Source organism: Otolemur garnettii, unplaced genomic scaffold, assembly GCF_000181295.1.
Source record: "Otolemur garnettii isolate 467f Iridium unplaced genomic scaffold, OtoGar3 scaffold00060, whole genome shotgun sequence".
Lineage (NCBI taxonomy): Eukaryota > Metazoa > Chordata > Mammalia > Primates > Galagidae > Otolemur > Otolemur garnettii.
The window spans coordinates 9,035,933-9,056,016 of NW_003852455.1; the positions used below are offsets into that span (position 1 = coordinate 9,035,933).

At 46.1% G+C, this 20,084-nt stretch overlaps 1 protein-coding gene across 3 annotated transcripts in view; it reads left to right on the forward strand.

Moving 5' to 3' along the window:
- BCL6 (B cell CLL/lymphoma 6) overlaps window positions 1-15,420 on the forward strand; it is a 23,548-nt gene extending 8,128 nt beyond the window's left edge. For 2 of the 3 annotated variants that reach the window (XM_023514841.1, XM_023514842.1), the window contains exons 2-10: window positions 2,325-2,363; window positions 3,188-3,359; window positions 4,872-5,093; window positions 6,789-7,757; window positions 8,930-9,114; window positions 10,533-10,700; window positions 11,777-11,907; window positions 11,998-12,135; window positions 14,198-15,420. In XM_023514841.1, coding sequence (XP_023370609.1) covers window positions 3,199-3,359; window positions 4,872-5,093; window positions 6,789-7,757; window positions 8,930-9,114; window positions 10,533-10,700; window positions 11,777-11,907; window positions 11,998-12,135; window positions 14,198-14,341 — 2,118 coding nt within the window. In that variant the 5' untranslated portion in view covers window positions 2,325-2,363; window positions 3,188-3,198 and the 3' untranslated portion in view covers window positions 14,342-15,420. Of the gene's footprint in view, window positions 1-19; window positions 1,168-2,324; window positions 2,364-3,187; window positions 3,360-4,871; window positions 5,094-6,788; window positions 7,758-8,929; window positions 9,115-10,532; window positions 10,701-11,776; window positions 11,908-11,997; window positions 12,136-14,197 lie in introns of those variants that run through there. The other variant, XM_003792711.3, reaches the window with a different exon arrangement.
- Window positions 15,421-20,084: the final 4,664 nt, after the last annotated feature.

Below are 20,084 nucleotides of genomic sequence, written 5' to 3' on the forward strand. Positions count from 1 at the left end.
TTTTTTTTTTGGTCCTCTGTCGTCGTCTTTAATGGTAGCACCTTTAGAGAATCTGCCTTCTCAAGGCGCCTAATTGAATATTCACAAGGAAAGGGGGAGATAAGAGGTGTGGGGGTGGAGAAAACCGTGTTTTCTCTCTCTTGGTGGTTTCTCAGCCCGTGCGGGTGATGAGGTGGGGCTTGGGATCGACGAGTCCAGATCTGGGGCGGTACAGTTGTCAGTTTCTCATTGACAGAGCTGCTGGTGATTGTTTTGTGGGATGAGTCCTCTGTGTAGTATTGGCTGGATCTAGTAGATGGGGTTTGTTCAGAACTTTGCTAGAAATTGGCTTTGAGACCTTGGGCAAGGCTCATTTTTCTCCCTAATAAGAAATGGGCAGTTATAAGGTTAAGATACAATAATGAGTAGGAAAAGATTGAAGTGGTCTGTTAAAATAAACAATAACAACAAATATTGCCAGTACTCCCGTACCCACAGCATGGAGTGGGGGAGGGGGGCAAACCCACACACTCAGTAGTTGTGGAACCTTCTAAGACAGTTAGCTTACTAAAGAGTTAATGTAATAAGGACATGGGCCTCAGTGTATGTGCATTTGTTTTGGCCAAGCAGAGGCTTAAGGTGAAAAGCCCAAGGACTGGCTGACAGTGGACACCGGGTAATTGTTTGTTTGTTTCAACTCCCATCTGGAGTGAGTCATTGCCACTTGTCATGGTGAAATGGCAAATCTGGGTTTCCTGTGGTTCCAAAAGTCTGTGACTGGAAATCCACAAGTGAACTGGTAGTCGAAGCTGGTTTACCAGGTATTCCAGAGTGTTTGAGGATGTCTTCCGTGAGGGAAGAGGAGAGAACATTTTTTAAAATAAACCTCATATATGTCTTCTGCCTTCTTTTTTAAAAGGAGACAATCATTCAATGGTGGTTAGGACTAAGTTAGTAAATCTCTCCTACCCTAATCTTGAGTTGGGATGGGGAGAGGGGAGATAGGTTCTTTTGTCTTTTTCTGTCCTCTTCCTTTTCCATTTCCTTACCCCAGTCTCCACTAACTCACATGCACACTCTAACCTTGAAGCCGATGAGATTGTGTGACTGGCACTTGGGACCACAGAGAAATGTCAGAGTGTTTGGTTACAGACTCAAGGAAACCTCTCATTTTAGAGTACTCATTTGGTAAGACTCAGCAGCCTGGAATGGGGCAAAGTGTTTGTGTGGGGTAGGAACTTAAAAATGAAATTCACCCACATCAGGGGTGCTGTCTTGCATGCTCTACAGCACGTAGGCTGATTTGGAAAAGGGACAGGAACTTGAGCCAGAAGACCTAAGGCCAGGCCACCAACCATCTATGTGGCCCAACATGACCTCACTGGCCTCATGCCCCTTTACCCAGAAAATAGCTCTAAAAAGGGGGGAAAGACAGTTCAAAGATTGTTTCATTTTACAGTCCACAGTCTATCATAACTGAGAGTCTTACACCTGTGCTTTTGATGATTTTGTTTTAGAGAAAGCAATTTGGAGAGAGTACATATTTTATTAAATCTCTAAGGTTTAGTGCTCCTTGGCCGTTTCTCAGCTAACCTGCACAGTTAAGTCTTTCACCAGCAGAGAGAAGCACAAACTTGGAAGCTGTAGCACTCTGTCTGGTCTTAGACCCAGTAGGGAAAGGAGAGGAAACTTTGAAAAAGAGGGCAAAGGTTCTGAAGGAGCATGTAGACGGGCCATCTGAGGTTGTATTCTGCAGATGCCATATTCAGTCTGAAGTGTTTCAGACAGGAAATACTGCCTAGCTGTTTGACCTGAGCAAGCCACCTGAACCCTTGAATCTCAGTTTCATCACCAGTGAAATAGGGACAAAGATATTGACCTTGTCAGTCTTGCAGAATCATTCTAAGATTTGAAAGATAATATCTTAGCAGGTTTTGAATAGCATCCAGTATTTTTAGGCCCCTCGAAGAATCATTATCATTAATATCGAAAGAACTACTTTTCTTATATTTTTCTTTTTCTTAAACTCAAGTGGCCTTTGGATGTTACAATTCTTTTTCTTGATAAAGAGAATACATATGTATATGTGTATATGGAATTGATATATGCAGTTATGAGTTATGTTCCCAGTACTCAGGGTAAAAACATTATTACTGTGTTACTTTGGGTGCCTGTTGTTTCTGTAAGAGCAGAACTGGAAATTGTTTGCTAGCTTGTGGTGAAACTGTACCAACTGGCAGGCCACAAACATCAAAGCAAAACTAAATGTGTGTGTCCTAAAATAAGACTGTAGTGGACAATGTTACGCTCATTAAGTCAATTTATGTTTGCTGTCTTCTTTGCAGGTTTTAAGCAAAATTTTGGACTGTGAAGCAAGGCCTTGGGTAAGTAAATCAAATTATATACTTTAAAATACTGGGGACAAACTATTTGCTTTGAATGTATGCGTTTCTGTGAAGTTTGCCATTCTTATTAGATGAGACTAGGACCCCAAATTTCCTCTGTATCTCTCCCAGCCCTCACCTCTTCCCTTCTGCATTAGGCTGTCTTACACTGTCGTGTGGTCAGTTATCCTCTTGCTTATTTCTTAGTTCATACTAATTTAGCCACCGACGTGCACCAACAGTGTGACTCAATGTACAAAATCAAACAACTCCAAAGCCCAGTAACAGAGAGAGAGGGATGGTGGCTGGGATAATGAAGTGAGATACTGATGAGAACAGCTGTGAGTTTTGAGAACTTACTACGGACGAGGCACATATCTCTAATTTTTATAACCACATGGGTGTTACTCTAGGAAACCAAAGCCCAGAAACGGTGAACAACCTGCTCCTAGTCCCACAGCTAGCAAAAGAGAAAGCTGGCCTGCTAACCTTCAAAGCTTGGTTTCTCTCCATTGCCCCATACTGACTGACTCTCAATGCTTGGCAGAGGATTTGGTATGTGGAAAAAACACTCAGAAAACATTCATTCTCTTCCCTTTTCCCCTAAAAGGCCTTCTATCCCAACTTGGTTGGATAAAGATTACACTCCCCATTGTATAGCCGTGAAGAGTCATGCTCAGAGTTGTGTTATGAATTGTTTCAAGATCAAACACAAGGGTTGCGTTCTATACCTTAGCAGGCTGAGCCATCTGCTCTGGTGCTAGGAAACAGGTGAGCAGGAAACAGAGTCTGGAAAATGACAGAATTTTGGCCTCTTTTTTCAGGTGAAGACAAAATGGCCTCACCGGCTGACAGCTGTATCCAGTTCACCCGCCACGCCAGTGATGTTCTTCTCAACCTCAATCGCCTCCGGAGTCGAGACATCTTGACTGATGTTGTCATTGTGGTGAGCCGAGAGCAGTTTAGAGCCCATAAGACAGTCCTCATGGCCTGCAGGTGAGGGTGCGGGAAGGGGAGGGTGGATGAATAAAAGGGGAATGCAGATGCCGGCAGCCGGGTCGGGGGAGGACACCTCAGCCTTTTGCTGTGTCTAGGATGATGCCTCACTTCAACTCCAGAGCTTAGCACAGGGCCTGGCGGAGAAGGTTCCGGGGAAGCTAATGAATGAATGTACTTTTAGAAGAGAAAGAGTTTCTGTTCTGTGGGCATAGTGGGAGAAGAAATCATACACTGCCACAAGAAAGGATGTGTCTGGAGGAAAGATGGAGAATAACTTCAGTTAACCAGTAGAAAAAGAAAACGGCAAAAGATTTCACATTAACCCGCACTGTCTTTAAGGAGTTTGAGCAAGTTAATCTGAAATATTTTGCTCTTTTATGCTATATTTATTTTATATTGCAACTGTACTTCCCTGGATGTTCAGAATATATGTGAGAATTAGTGACAGTGACCCAGCTAATATATCTTTGTCAAGTATTTCAAGTTTTCAAAGCAATTTTATATTACATCATCTCCCTGGATCTTTCTAGTAGACTTTTGGGTTATGGAGGGTATAAAAGGATAAAAGGAAGACATAGGCAGGTGAAAGGATGCAGAATCAGGGATCTCTGATCCTGCTAGAGAACTTATCCAATACCTACTGTAAGCGCCAATTTTTTAATAGTGGAGAGGACAGAGCTTTATAGCAACATAAAAATAGCAGATAATGTTTACTGAGTGTATACTGTATGCCAGCCATCATGCTATATACCCTTTAGCTTTGCATTCTTGCCACAACTCTATAATGGAGACACTATTGTCCCCCCCTCTTTGAAGATAAATAAACCGAAGTGCAGAGAAGCAAAGTATCTCACCCAAGGTTGCATAGCTACTCAGTCCACTCAGAGTCGAGTCGAGAATTAAGATAATAGCCCAGAGTAGAGTTCGGCTATCTAACTGAGTATTGCTTCCTCTACTAGATAGTATGGTACCTAGGGTGACCTTCTAATACCTGGGGACTTTGAGGAAAAGCAGTAGAGTGTAGATATAAGCATATTTTCAATTTATTTGTCATTTCTACCAAACTTCTGAAAAGTACAGTAGAATTTTTTTAAAAAGGATAATGCAATGGGACAAGATGCGAAATGCTTATCACAGAGATACAGACTAAGATGGTTGTGGCAAAGGAGCGTTAAATTTAACTGCAGTAATCCCTGCAGTTAAGAGTCAAAGGGAAACAGGCTCTGTGGCTTTAAGAATCTCTCTTAACCTCTCTGATCTTAATTCCCATTTTTAAAGGTAGAGATAATAGTACCACCCTACAAGGTTGTGAGGAACATAGGATAATGTACATAAAAAGCTTAATGACTCTCAGGCATTATGTAAGCTCTCCATAAATGGCAGTGATTATGAATTGCCCTGGAAGTTCTGGAGCTAGGCCCAGGGCAGAGGGGCTGAGCATCAGTGCTGACTGTAATCGATCAGGGATTCTATGTGTCTGCTGTAACGGGATGTCTGTGTGTTTTACAGTGGCCTGTTCTACAGCATCTTTACAGACCAGTTGAAGTGCAACCTTAATGTGATTAATCTGGATCCTGAGATCAACCCTGAGGGGTTCTGCATCCTCCTGGACTTTATGTACACATCTCGGCTCAACCTGCGGGAAGGCAACATCATGGCTGTGATGGCCACAGCTATGTACCTGCAAATGGAGCATGTTGTGGACACTTGCCGGAAGTTTATCAAGGCCAGGTGAGCTGTCATGTCACCTGGGTGGAAGCCTTCGAAAGGGTAGTCCCCAATCAGAATCCCTTACTAATTCATGCATACAGAAAATATAGTCCCCTGTGATGTGCTGCAACCTATATTTCCACTATTGTTGCACACTTTTGCACTTCTTAATTCTTGCAGTCCAGGAAGACTTAACTCCTTGGCTGCTGTACAGGTGTGTTCTGTGCGTTATTATTACTGTGTGCTTTTTTCCATTCACTTAATATGCTCCCCTGCCCCCCATCCTGTGAGGGACAGCACTTGCTCCGTGTAGGTTTTTCTGATTACCACTCTTCCTCCTTTAGCTCTTCCCTTGTGTTCCGAAATGTTTTCCCTGCTTTAGGTCATGCTTTTGTTTTAATATTTGCATGTATTTTTGCTCTTTTTTTAGATTTCTGTTATGACTATTTACATAGGTGCCTTAGTTGCCTACCAGACTATGGGCTAATCAGGCTTGCCTTCCTCGGCTTTTACATCCCCTGCTCCTATTAGGGAGGACATTGGTTGAATCGAATTGAGTTCACTGGGTCTAATCCCCTACCTGAGGGCTGGTGAGATACAACATCATTTAAAGTAGAAGAACCTGAGATCTAAAGAAGTGCAAAGCTTTACTAAGTGGAACACAGACTCAGGGCTTAACTTCCTCAGAAACATTTGATGTAGCCATGTGGGGGTAATTACATCTTTATTTAAACAGAAGCGTTTTCTAGTCTGTGTTTAACATGACCAGGAGCCAGAAGCTCAGTATCCCAGAACCACAGAATCTACTTTGGACAGTTAGAAAGCTCTTTGTCTCTTATGGATGGTAATGGTGGCAAATACTTGCAAATGACAGCAGTGGTGATCTTACCACCATTATGACCCACAGGAGACAAAAGGCTATAGCTGCAATACTTGGAGGGACATTATATGGGCAAATAAATAGGCCAGTTCAACATAATCATAGGTAACAGAGCCAGAATCCATGAATGATGGTTAGAGAAGTTTGATTTCAATCCAACATAACAACTATCAGAGTGGGAGGTAACTTGCTCCAGGTCACAGTTTGGTGAGTGGCACAGCTGCTTTAAACCCAAGCTTTAAACCCAGGTCTGGCTGCTTTAAACCCAAGGATTCTTGCACTTGGGTTTGCTGCCTGTCCTTTGTTATAAACTTCCAGTCAGCATATGGGGCAAGTTCTTTCTTCAATAGAGCATTACTTGTCTCTGACCTTCCAAAAGTGTGGTGCCGGCATTGTGTGAATTCTTCCCTCTCTGTTTCTGTGTGTATGAAATGGGGTCGATAATACCTGACTTTCCTTCCCTGTAGAATTGTGCATGAGTGAAATGAGATAGGCCTTTGAAAGCTTTCTGTTAGCTATAAAATTTTACAAGATCAGTAGAGTTATAGATAAACACACGTGCCCAGGAATGTGCCTTAAACATACAAAATCATGTCTCATCAGGCAGGTTGTGCAGCTAACTCACTTCCCTTCTCTGGGCCTAAGTTGCCCCAACTGTAAGCTAGATTGCTAGACTTCTGGCATAAATGCCTCTTAATTGTATTTCTGTACTCCAGAGCCCCATCCCCTGTTTCTGTCTAAGTCAGGCACAGATGTTTATAGCAGTGTCCCTGGAAGGTCATCTGTTTAACAGTTCTGACTTGGGGCTGGTGCCTTTTCTCTTCCTTCTGCCACAGTGAAGCAGAGATGGTTCCTGCCATCAAGCCTCCTCGTGAAGACTTCCTGAACAGCCGGATGCTGATGCCCCAAGACATTATGGCCTATCGGGGTCGTGAGGTGGTGGAGAGCAACCTGCCACTAAGGAACGCCCCGGGCTGTGAGGGCAGAGCCTTTGCCCCCAGCCTGTACGGTGGCCTGTCCACACCGCCGGCCTCTTACCCCATGTACAGCCACCTCCCAGTCAGCAGCTTCCTCTTCGATGAGGAGCTGCGGGATGCCCGGATGCCTGTGGCCAACCCCTTCCCCAAGGAGCGGGCCCTCCCCTGCGATAGTGGCAGGCCAGTCCCTGGGGAGTATAGCCGGCCCACCATGGAGGTGTCCCCCAGCATGTGCCACAGTAACATCTATTCACCCAAGGAGACCGTCCCAGAGGAGGCACGAAGTGACATGCACTACAGTGTGGCTGAGGGCCCTAAGCCTGCCGCCCCTTCAATCCGAAATGCCCCGTACTTCCCCTGTGACAAGGCCAGCAAAGAAGAAGAGAGACCCTCCTCAGAGGATGAAATTGCCTTGCATTTCGAGTCCCCCAACGCGCCCCTGAACCGGAAGGGTCTGGTTAGTCCACAGAGCCCCCAGAAATCCGACTGCCAGCCCAACTCACCCACAGAGTCCTGCAGCAGCAAGAATGCCTGTATCCTCCAGACCTCCGGCTCCCCTCCCGCCAAGAGCCCCACTGACCCCAAAGCCTGCAACTGGAAGAAATACAAGTTCATCGTGCTCAACAGCCTCAACCAGAATGCCAAACCAGAGGGGCCAGAGCAGGCCGAGCTGGGCCACCTTTCCCCGAGAGCCTACACTGCCCCACCTGCCTGCCAGCCGCCCCTGGAGCCCGACAACCTTGACCTCCAGACCCCAACCAAGCTCAGTGCTGGTGGGGAGGATTCCACCATCCCACAGGCCAGCCGGCTCAATAACATCGTTAACAGGTGATTTCAGGGACAGTCTGGGTCTGAGCTCGGGGTACCTGGGAGGCTTCCAAGGTCTTTTCTTTTGATGGATACAGGGGATGTGTCCTTTTCTTGCCCAAATTGCTAAGCCTGTTAGAGGGTGGAATTAGTGCCTAGTGATTGAATTAGCCTAAGTAAGGAAGTATATTAAATGCTGTATATTTTGTGTTTTATCTTTTTTCTTTCTTTCTTTCCTTCTTTTCTTTTCTTTCCTTTCTTTTTTTCTTTTCTTTCTTTCGATAAGGTCTTTTTCTGTCACCCAGCCTAGAGTGTAGTGGTGTCATGATTGCCCATTGCAACCTCAAACTCCTGGGCTCAAGTGATCCTCCTGCCTCAGCTTCCCTTGTAGCTGGGACTCTTAAGTGTGTACCACCATGCTTGGCTAATTTTCCTATTCTTTGTAGAGACTAAGTCTGGCTTTTGCCTAAGTTGGTTTCAAACTTCCGGCCTCAAGTGACACTACCACCTCAGTTTCTCAAAGTGCTAAGATTACAGGCACGAGCCACCACACCTGGCCTTATGTTTTTTTTTATGGCAAAAGATAATTTTTTTCAATGGTGAAAAGCATTCCCTAAATCTCACAGGTCCTTCCTGTGGTCCTGATATATTGGGGGGCTATGGGCTACAGTATTAAGGAGAAGAAACTGGGCTCAGGCGCACCATTTGGGCCTGGTTTGACCCTGGTTGGTGATCTCTCTGCAGTGAAAGTGCAAGATAGGCTTGAAGATAACTCTGAGGTCCCAGTCTGAGCACAGTGGCTCACACCTATAATCCTAGCACTCTAGGAGACTGAGGCAGGAGGATCTCTTGAGCTCAGGAGTTCAAGACCAGCCTGAGCAAGAGTGAGAGACCCTGTGTGTGCTAAAAATAGAAGAACTAGCTGGGCATTGTAGTGGGTGCTGGTAGTCCCAGCTACTTGGGAGGCTGAGTTAGGAGGATCTCTTGAGCCCAAGAGTTGGAGGTTGCTGTGAGCCTGGATACCATGGTTCTCTACCCAGGGTGATAGAGTGAGACTCTGTCTCAAAACAAAACAAAACAAAACAAAGCAAAACAAAAGGAAATTCTGAGGTCTCAGTGCCCAAGGCCAGGGAGGAGGGGGTGGCCCTGAGGCCCTGTCTCCCATGCTGAGACCCTTTTGCTCTTACTGGCAGGTCCCTAACAGGCTCCCCCCGCAGTAGCAGTGAGAGCCACTCACCACTCTACATGCACCCCCCGAAGTGCGTGTCCTGTGGCTCTCAGTCCCCGCAGCATGCAGAGATGTGCCTCCACACCGCTGGCCCCACGTTCCCCGAGGAGATGGGAGAGACCCAGTCTGAGTACTCGGATTCCAGCTGTGGTGAGTCCTCCTCCCCCCCACCCCTTGCCAGGTAGAGGGATTGCCCTTCTGCTTCCTGGGTTTTATGTTTCCATTTTATTGACACTGTCATCTCTGATTGGGAAGAGTCCTTCTTGGAAGTCCACTGGCAATTAAAGTCACCAGCCAGTTACCCTATACTTCACAAACTCTTGAGGAATGGGTGTGACAAAATTAAGGGATGAAGTATTAGGGTTAATATGGGGAAATCTTTGTCCCAGTAAAGGCAGCTTGAGGGGCTGACTGTAACTCCCAGTGCTTTCTCCATCCCTCTCCATTCCATTAAATTGCTGCAACTGATGTGTGTTCATGGTAGTTCTCCCCGCCAGGCTGTAGATTGTATGAAAAGGACCATCTGACTTTATCTATTCCTGGATCTTCCAGAAGGCCTCGCAGGTCCCTAGCGTGGAATAGGACACTCAGTAAATGTTAGCTGAGTTAATGTAGTTGAACCAAATTATGTTATTATGTTATTAAACTTTCTAGATAGTTGATGGTTTCGCATCCCTGGGTTTTACCAAGTAAAAAGTCTAACTTTCCATCCAGCTCTGGCTACAGTAATAGAGCCCAGTAATACCTAATCAAAGTTAAATCACCATGACATGTCATTTTCAAATTGTTATAATGAAAGAAAAAAATTGGTTGCTTACCTTCAGAGATTTGGCACACAGGTCATGGACTTACAGTTGGGAAAGCAGGGCCAGTCCCCTCCTGTCCCCTTTGCTGTTTGCCTTTGCTCTGCACTTCTTTTCACTGGGCCTCTGCTTCTGCTAACACCATCATCGCTGGTCTCTCAGTCTCGCAGAAGCATTTGGGAGACATGTAATCTAGATAGGTGCAAGAATGAGCTTGGGGTGTTCGTCATTCATTCCTCCTTCAGGGACCTCAAAGTATGGTTGACTTTGAACTATATCATGTATTCCTATAATGTTTAACATTTTAATTTGTGTAATATAATATCCTCCTGTGAGATAGGCAGGACAGAGATTTATTGTCCCGACTGTGAAGGTAGAAACCCACAGAGAGGCTCAGAGAGGTCAAGGGTCTTGGCCCAAGGGTTTTTGTATCTGAACTTAAACTTTGAAGTGATCCTTTAAAAAGGTCAATTTTCAGAGCTCTTGGGGGAAGGAAAAGCTCTGCTGAGCTTTTCTTAAACTGATGCAAGTTAGATGCCTACCTGTGGGTTTGGGCTTCCCTTGGTACCTGAGTATTCAGTCTGTGCCCTCCCCTCTCCTCTGTGGCTGAGATAAAGAAATCCCCACAGGTCCTATGAGAGTGGGTGGGGTGGGAGGCGCCTGGGATCCCTTTGTCATAGGGGATAGCTACCGAGGAAAGAGGCCTTAGAGCCCCACCTCCCTTCCTGGCACTGACTTTGGTGTCCCCCTGCCACCCTCCAACAGAGAACGGGGCCTTCTTCTGCAATGAGTGTGACTGCCGCTTCTCTGAGGAGGCCTCACTCAAAAGGCACACGCTGCAGACCCACAGCGACAAGCCCTACAAGTGTGACCGCTGCCAGGCCTCCTTCCGCTACAAGGGCAACCTCGCCAGCCACAAGACCGTCCATACCGGTATGGCCCTGCCCCACACTCTCCGGAGGCAGGACAGGGGCGGGATCCGAGAGAAGGCAGTGTGGGGCTTGGGACCTGGTGGGGCGCGGCAGGGAGCAGGCCCCGTCTGGGCTGAACACGGGACTTAGCCTGGCCTTGTCTTTGCTTGGTGACTCATTCACTCCCTGTGTTCTCTCCCTTTCCTCTGAGATGCTCAGTCTTGCTTCTCTGCCTTTGCTGGGGTCAGAAGTATGAATCCCACTGTGTAGGTGGAGAAACCGAGGCCGATGGAGGCTAAGTGGATTAGGTTTTTGTAAAGCCAAAAAAAAATTAAAGGCCTCTTGATTTCCTCCAAAGACTCATTCCTTATCAACTTACATTCCTTTACCAGGTAGCTTCTCATAAACCTGACTGTTGTCCAAAGTCCATTCTCTTAGTACTGTAAATTCTTCCGTTATCCCCAAAACTTGCCGTGAAGGAAGGCTCAGCCCTTCAGTTGGTCTCCCCTGCCTGAGCATTTGCTCAACATGAGCCCCACCCCTCTTGCAAAGAGCTGTTGTTGCACAAGCAGAAAAGTGTGTTTGTTCTAAAAGAGAAACTGGAGCGCCTGACTGTATCTCCCTGGTGGAGGAATTGATTTAATCAGCTTATCAAAGAGCTACAAGAGCTTTCCCAGATCATCGGAAGTAACCCCTCACCTTCCAGAGAGGGAAACTGAGGCCCAGAGGAGGAGAGTGACTTTTCCAGGTCCCACAGGCAGATGATTCCAATGACAAAGCTGTTTCTATAGCTCAGGCTTCCTGGACCGCCCCCTCTCTGGTTCCATGCCTGGCATTGTTTCTGCTTCACCAAGCCACTGCTTGTCTCTTGCTCCTGGTCCCCCGCAAAGTGTCAAAGTGTGCTGGTCTGTGCATGGGACAGGGCTGGCAGGCTAGGGAGTACAGGCCCCTGGATTCCCTCTCTGACACCCTCCCAGGGGAAGGAAAGCACAAGGGACCCCAGGCATGGGCAGTTTTATTTGAAATCCAGGGGCTCAGGACTGTGGAATCTTTCCCCACTGAATCTGCCTTCTCTCTTTCTCTTTCTGTCGGTAATAGGCGAGAAACCCTATCGTTGCAACATCTGTGGAGCCCAGTTCAACCGGCCAGCCAACCTGAAAACCCACACCCGAATTCACTCTGGAGAGAAGCCCTATAAATGCGAGACTTGCGGAGCCCGATTTGTACAGGTGAGTGGGGTGGCGTGGAGGAAGGAAGGACCCCGGGCCCGCGTGCTGTCACCTGCCCCAGCGCATCTCACACTCGGCCCCTCCTTCTAGGTGGCCCACCTCCGTGCCCACGTGCTCATCCACACTGGCGAGAAGCCCTATCCCTGCGAAATCTGCGGCACCCGTTTCCGGCACCTTCAGACCCTGAAGAGCCACCTGCGAATCCACACAGGAGAGAAACCTTACCACGTATGTGAGCCTCTTAAGGCCAGCGGCTGGCCTGGGGGGAGGGGCAAGAGGGGAGGGGCAGCAGAATGGTTTGCCCCAGTCTCATTGTGAAAATGGGAAGACTGCGCTGGAAGATCCGGGCCTTAGGAAAGAAGTCCTGCCTGTGAATGCGTAGCTTTGGGGTCATTTATCCATTCCACAAATACTTGTGCAGTGTCGGTAGCACACCCCATACTGGGCTATATGTATATTTAAAAAGAGCTACAGTGTTTGAGAAGGAGCAGTCTTAGGAGTGGGAGAAGAACCAGAAGAATATTGTAAGAATTAATGATCTTATAAGGAGACCCCAAACCCCAGAGAAGTCCATTTTAAGAAAGAGGAGTGGCCAGGTAGCAGCCCAGGGCTGTGGACAGGTGGTGGGGATTGTAGTCTTTTGGAACAGGGTCGGGGCCAGTACGGCCCACACACCAATGTTCGCATATTCCATTAGCCAAGAAAGATTTTTTCATTAGAGAAAAGAATAATATTTTGGGACACATGCACATTACGTGAAATCTAAATCTCAGGGGGTCTGTAACTAAAGTGTTACTGGAGCACAGTCACCTCATTGTTTACATATTGTTTGTAGCTGGTTTGAGGACTTTTCAGCATCATTCTAGGTGGCGATGGGCACAAGAACTAGTCACTGAATAGTTAACTCACATTCCAGAACTTAACCTGCAAAACATGGTTATTTCTGTTCACTTGTTCATCAAGCTTTGGATGAATATCTTCTTACTTGCTGTTTATTCTTATGCAATTAGTTATCCTCTTAGTACTTTAATTACCTCATCGGTACAATGAGCCTGATAATAGCACCCACCTTGCATAGCTGTAGTATTAACTGATTGATTAAAGGGTTCAGAAGCACATGCATAAAGTAAGAGCACAGGAAATATATGCCATTATAATGTTAGAATTATAGATAGCTAGGACATCGTAGTTGAGAACGACCTTCAGTATATTGACCCAATCCCTTCAGAAGAGAGATCCAAGGTCAGAGAGAGAAATGATGTGCCTGGGATACACAGCAGTGGGTGGCCTTGATACAGTGGACCCTGAGTCTCCCAAGACAAGGCTTTTTACACTTTGTCTTCTCCATATTATTTATTTATTTTAATTTTTCTAAGTCTAATACCATTTTTACTTTAGACATACTCTCTATCTAGACATATTTTATTATACTTTATATTTTAGAACAGTTTTAGACTTACAAAAAAGTTGCCAAGATTGTACAGAGGGACTCAAATGCACCCATTTTTCCAAGATCTCATCAAGGTTACCCCATCACACTTAGTCATCCATTTTACTACTAAAAACCTTTTATCGTAACTAAAACTGTTATCAAGCAAGAAACAGGTCTATGTGCTAATGCTTTATTCACTTATCTAAGATATACACCCTAGGAAAGAACATAACCACATTTTTTTTAAAGCATATTCTGGACTCTATAATTTCCATGAATTCAGAATGATCCAGCCCATTTGTCCAAATGTGTTCAGATTGATTACATAATTTGCCTAAAAGACAGTAGGTACTAGGAAGATTATAGTTTAGTAAAAAGTGGTCACTGCTTTCAAATGTGTTCTCCATCTAAGAAGGATCTTAATCTGCAACGATGGCTGTATGGCAAGACTAGAGATCTTACAGAGAGGTTCCAAGGAAAGAGCGATTATTTTTATCTTTGAGAGACTCAGAAAAGCTTTAATAATGAGGGGACTTTGTATCTGAACTGCGTTTTCAGTTAAGCCTTGAACTTGTGGAGTTAAGGCAGGGAATAACATCTCAAGCAAGGGAAAAATGTGATAACACTTTGGAAAGCAGAGAAGGGACATTTGCACCTTATTTATCTCCTAGTAGAAGATATGCTATGCTTATTTATCTCCTAGCAGAAGCTAGGATGTTTATGGGTTCTTAAACTGGACTCGGAGAGAAAAGAATTGCCCCAGTCCTTTGCAAGAAGAATCTCCTCCTTGGGGTTGTAGGGCAGTGATGAGTTTCTTGGGTTGATGACAGCTAACCATTTGCCTCCGATTCCTTCCAGTGCGAGAAGTGTAACCTGCATTTCCGTCACAAAAGCCAGCTGCGACTTCACTTGCGCCAGAAGCATGGCGCCATCACCAACACCAAGGTGCAATACCGTGTGTCGGCCACTGACCTGCCTCCGGAGCTCCCCAAAGCCTGCTGAAGCATGGAGTGTTGATGCTTTCCTCTCCAGCCCCTTCTCAGAATCTACCCAAAGGATACTGTAACACTTTATAATGTTCATCCCATGATGTAGTGCCTCTCTCATCCACTAGTGCAAATCATAGCTGAGGGCGCGGGGTGGGGGGTGGGGCCCGGGGGACCGGGAGCCACACAGCTCCCCTTCCCCCACTGCCATAAAACATTAAGAAAATAATATCGCTTCTTCCCCTATGTGTAAGGCGAACCATGTCAGCGAAAAGCGAAATCATTTTATATATCAAAGTGGGGGAGTATGCAAAAGTTCTGACTTGACTTAGTCTGCAAAATGAGGAATGTATATGTTTTGTGGGAACAGATGTTTCTTTTGTATGTAAATGTGCATTCTTTTAAAAGACAAGACTTCGGTGTGTTATCAAAGAGAGGGCTTTAATTTTTTTAACCAAAGGTGAAGGAATATATGGCAGAGTTGTAAATATATAAATATATATATATATAAAATAAATATATATAAACCTAAAAAAGATATATTAAGTCTATAAAACTGCGTTAAAGGCTCGATTTTGTATCTGCAGGCAGACACGGATCTGAGAATCTTTATTGAGAAAGAGCACTTAAGAGAATATTTTAAGTATTGCATCTGTATAAGTAAGAAAATATTTTGTCTAAAATGCCTCAGTGTATTTGTATTTTTTTGCAAGTGAAGGTTTACAATTTACAAAGTGTGTATTAAAAAAAAAAACAAAAAGAACAAAAAAAAAAACGCTGCAGAAGGAGAAACGTGTAATTTTGTTCTAGTTTTCAGTGTGTACACACCAGTACAACGTGTCCTCACGGTGCCTTTTTTCACAGAAGTTTTCAATGATGGGCGAGTGCGCGCCATCCCTTTTTGAAGTGTAGGCAGACACAGGGACTTGAAGTTGTCACTAACTAAACTCTCTTTGGGAACGTTTGTCTCATCCCATTCTGCGTCATGCTTGTGTTATAACTACTCCGGAGACAGGGTTTGGCTGTGTCTAAACTGCATTACTGCATTGTAAAATATAGCTGTACAAATATAAGAATAAAATGTTGAAAAGTCAAGTCAGCTTGTGGTGGAGGTCTGTCCGTGTGTTGGGAATGGGGACTTGAACAGATCTGATGTCCTCAGCTCTTAGTCTAGGTGGGAAATCTCAGCGGGGAAGGCTGCTCTGGCTGGTACAGTCTCAGAAAGGAGCTTCACTGGCGCTAAGGCCAGGCCTTGTTGCTGGTCACTTGGTGGGGACCCACATTTGGTTCCCAGCAGCAGGACAGACTACAGACTCCAGCCCCCCGGTCCTGAGGAGCTGGGGTGGGAGGTTGGATGGACCGTCCACCCAGCTCGTGGCTGAGGTTTTTGTGGCTTTGGTTTTCACTCTTCTGACACACCCAGACACCAGCCTCTTCCTCTGTGCCTTGGTTTGCCCCTTCTGTGAAGTGACGGGGTTCACCTGCTTCCTAGCTTCATGAACAACTTCTCTCCACTCAGCTCCACGGGCCGGTCGGAAGGCGTCTGGCCCCATCCCACGTGTATTCCGCAGCCGCCGTGCGTTCGGAGTCTTTCTGGCATCTGCGGTGTGGCTGACACCTGTAGACAGAGGCTTTACAATTGGCTCCTGTCCAAGCAAACTTTGTCTTTGCAGAGGTGCTTTTTGTCCAAGGAGCCCTGGGGTGGGACTCAAATAGCCCCTCCTGGGTTGCTGGGGACAACCATCTCCTCTCCTGGTCCCTTTCCCAGCCTGTCCACGAATGAGGGGACGGGATTGACCAGACCAGGACAATTCCGTGATTGCGATGTAAGTTCACCCTCGCTGGTTTTGGACCCCAATTTTGTTTTACCTCAAAAAACCCCAAGGACCAAGTATGATTGACAGGACCCAAGAACAGGGAGGGCAAGTGTGGTTGTAGTCACTGCCCAGAGGAGGAGTTGGCACCCCTCTTCTTGTTTCTGGGTGGCAGTGGGGGGATGTGAAGTGGAACCCTTCCCTGGGGCTGTGGGCCCGGCTCGGACAGTAGTGTCCCTTGGCAGTGCCTCTGCAGCAGGCTCCGAGCACGTGCTGGGAGGCCTACGGGAGCTGACCACCCAAAGCCCCAGAGAGCCTCGGAAAAGCACACCACCCTCTGCCAGCTGCACGGCCTTTCAGCTCAGGTTTCCTTTGAAAAGGACTTTAAAGGACTTGCCAGCTCGAGGCCTCAACTCACCCTGCTCTTTGAAAAAGGAGAAAATGATCCCTCTGCTTCCATAGAAACTTGGCAGAAGAACTTAGAAAACAGACAGCTTTGGGAATGACAATTCACAGGCCTGAGAGAAGCCAGCCCCAGGGTCCCTCTGCTCCCAGAGCACCTCCAAGTTTGCTTGTGTGTCATTATGGCTTACTCGAGAGACCAGGGGGCCAAGGGCAATAGTGTGGGTGGCATTTATGCAAAAAGGAAGATCAAAGGGTAAGTGACCACAGCCAATCAGTAATCAGTAGTGAGTAAAAAGACAAAGGCAATCAAAGTAACCTGCTTCTGGGTACCTTCAATGAACCCCCTCCCCCCCCAAAAGACAGTGCTTCTAAACAGACAAGCCCGGGCAAGGAGTGTATAGAAGTTTTCATTGCAGAAGAGGGACATGCACTCAACTTTTCACACACCTTTTCTTGGAGAGTATGACTGATAGTATTCTCTGCTTTGTGGGATTTTTAAAAGAAAGGTGTCTGAGAATGGGGTGGTGAGGGTGTGTACAGGGTAGGCCCAGAGAGGCAAGGCCCTTAACATCAAGTAGAGCTACTAGGGTGCTGGAAGGGCTGGTTCATCTAGTTCAGAACTCTCATCTGACGCATGAAGGGACAGAGGCATGAGAGGGGGAGAAACTTGCCAACTGCCACCCCGAGGCTGGGGCAGAGGGTAGAGGAAACGCCCCTGCTTCTGACCCCAGCCTGAGGGAAGGGAAAAGAGACACACATGCTCCATTTTAGAATAAGGAAACTGGAGGCAGGGACCTGTTCAAGGTCACAGAGCCAAGAAATGTCCACCCAGTCAGAGTTCACACAACTGGTTGTTGGTAGAATTTCAACCAGTTCAATACAATACTGAGCCCTCGTCTTCTCGGGCTATTCTCTTTGGAATCTGGGTTTCCATTTCTATCTCTGTCTCACTTATAATAATAATTAATAGTAAATTGTTATTTACTATTTACACACCAGAGGCATGTTTTCAAAACCAGTAAGAACTAGAATGGGGGAGAGCAGCAGGGAGAAGCTGAGAGAGGCTGAGAGAAGCTGATGCCTGGAGAGTAACCGGGTTGCATTAACAGCAGAGCACCTGAGTGAGATCAGCAGAACCAGGGTGACCTTTCAGAGTCAGATTCTGTGAAGCTTATCATTCCTTGGGGGTTCTAGTCTTAGATTTCTAGGAGATTCTATACCTTCTATAACTATCACAAATCTCCTGCTCCCGTCCCTACACCAGTGCCATAACTTGGACTGGTCTGCATGAGTCCCTCTTTCCCGGGGCCAAAAGAGCACAATGTACACACAGACACCCAGGCCTCTGAGGTCTTTGCCACTAGAAGGACTCGTAAATACTCTTTGACTATGTCCAAACTGCTCAATCGTGAAGGCTGAGGGAGGCTGTGATCCCCTGGTAAGACACAAAAAGTGGTTCATCCAAAATACTGTAACTCACAGGCAAATCAGTGATGCTCAAATCCCCAAGGCAGTGACCCAAGGATTCTAAAGGGTATGCAGGAGCCCAGCACACTCCATACAGCAACCGGGGCTACACATCTTCACTGAAAGAAGAGAAAGCTTTAGCTGTCACTACAAGAATGGCTTTCTACAGAGACAGGTGCCAAGACAGGAGGACTTTGGAGTCCAAGAAAGGAGGAACCCACTAGGACTTGGAGCCCCCAGTATATTTTATCTTTCCTCAAGCCCTCAGAGTCTAGCCCCCTTGTTAAGTGAGTCAGAATCATTTAACCCTAGAGGACTAGCTGCTCAGCACAGCTAAGAGATGAGTTTTCTGGGCCTTTCTTTCCCTTTTACAACTCAGGTTGATTAAATAATAAGCATTCATGGAGTCAGAATCCCAGCATACCACAACTGGAGGGAATTCAGCCCAGACAGGACCTGAGGGAATTAGGCCTGGACAGGATGGGTGACGTGCCTAAGCTCACACAGAGAATTTTACCACCTGATTCCCTAGTCCCAGTGAGGTTTGTACCATGGTCCCTGTCCTCAAAGAGTTTGCAACTGAGTTGGAAACACAAAACATGGATACATTTAGAAGAAAAATCACAAAGTAATACCAAAAGGTATAAAATTATATCTAATAAACAAGACATCTAAGAAATCAGGGACCTTGAGTAAGGGTGTGCTCAGAATGGCGGCAAATGATTCTTTCAGGACAGTGTAAGGTGGCCCAGGGAAAAGCATTCTCAGGGTTTGCAAATGTCCTCCACCCTTTCTGTGGATCTATAGGGACACATCCTCTCTGACATCTTGACCTGGACACATCCTCTCTGACATCAGCAGTGAAGCCATCTCTGCAGGTGTAGTAGTTTGCTAGGCTGTTGTAACCAAACACCACACACTGGGTGGTACACAACAGCAATTTATGGTTCTGGAAGCTGGAAATTAGCAGGGTAGATTTCTTTTGAGGGCTGTAAGGAAGAATCTGTTCCTGGCGTCTCTACCTTTTGGTGGTTTCCTGGCCATCTTTGGTACTCCTTCCTCCTTGGCTTGTAGAAATGTCACCTGTCTTTACTTCCACATAGCATTCTCTCTGTACACATTCCCCTCCTTTGATAAGAGTATCAGTCAGATTAGGCCCACTTTAATCACCTCACCTCAACTAATTACATCTGCAATAAACTTATTTCCAAATAAGGTCACACTCTAAAGTACTAGGGGTTAGGACTTCAACATAGGAATTTTGAAAGGATGTGATACAACTCTCATCAGGGGCTGTTTATGGGAAGAAGGATGGTGACATGCTTCAGAAATGGTACCACCCTCACTCTTCTCTTCACTTTCTCCTTGCTGCCAATGACCAGGGAGTGCATTTGCAGAGGGCCTTCTCATTGCCAGGTAGTAGGCTTTACACTTGGGGTCTCGATCCCCCTCACAGCAACTCACTGTGGTGGGTTTGCTTCACCTCTTACAGATGAGGCACGTGGGGTGCAAAGACGCCATGGCACTTGGCTGGGGTTGGGCCATGTTTCTCCTCTTCTCTTTCTAGGTTATTTTGCTTTTTACATCGCTGTGGGTGTCACTACTCTAGATCCAGGTAGGGCTCTATGAAACTGGTATCACACAGAGCTTGTATACCTCATTGTCAGAGGCTGGAGAAAAGCCCCTTAGTGAGAACTGGAGACTATTATATTTAACAGTTAATCATAGCTTGAAAAATCATGGCATGTTTAGCTTCCCCCTCTGTGATCTAATCCAGCAATTCTCTAACACAGGGGGCTTGCCAACATACGGGTGCCTGCTCCCCAGCTGATTCTAATGTGCAGCCACTGGTGAGAGTCTCTATGTAATCCAACTCCTTCGTCAGAAAAGAAAGGACACTAAGTCACACTAAGCAAAGATATTCCATAAGGACTAGGACATAGCTTCTTAAAGGCCATGAAAGTCACTGCCTTACATTACCACAGGTTCCTATTTCCAGAAACCTTAGTACAGCCCCTAAGTGACTGCCTTCTTCATAGACACGTATGAGTTCTTTAGTGTGGAAAAGCTTGG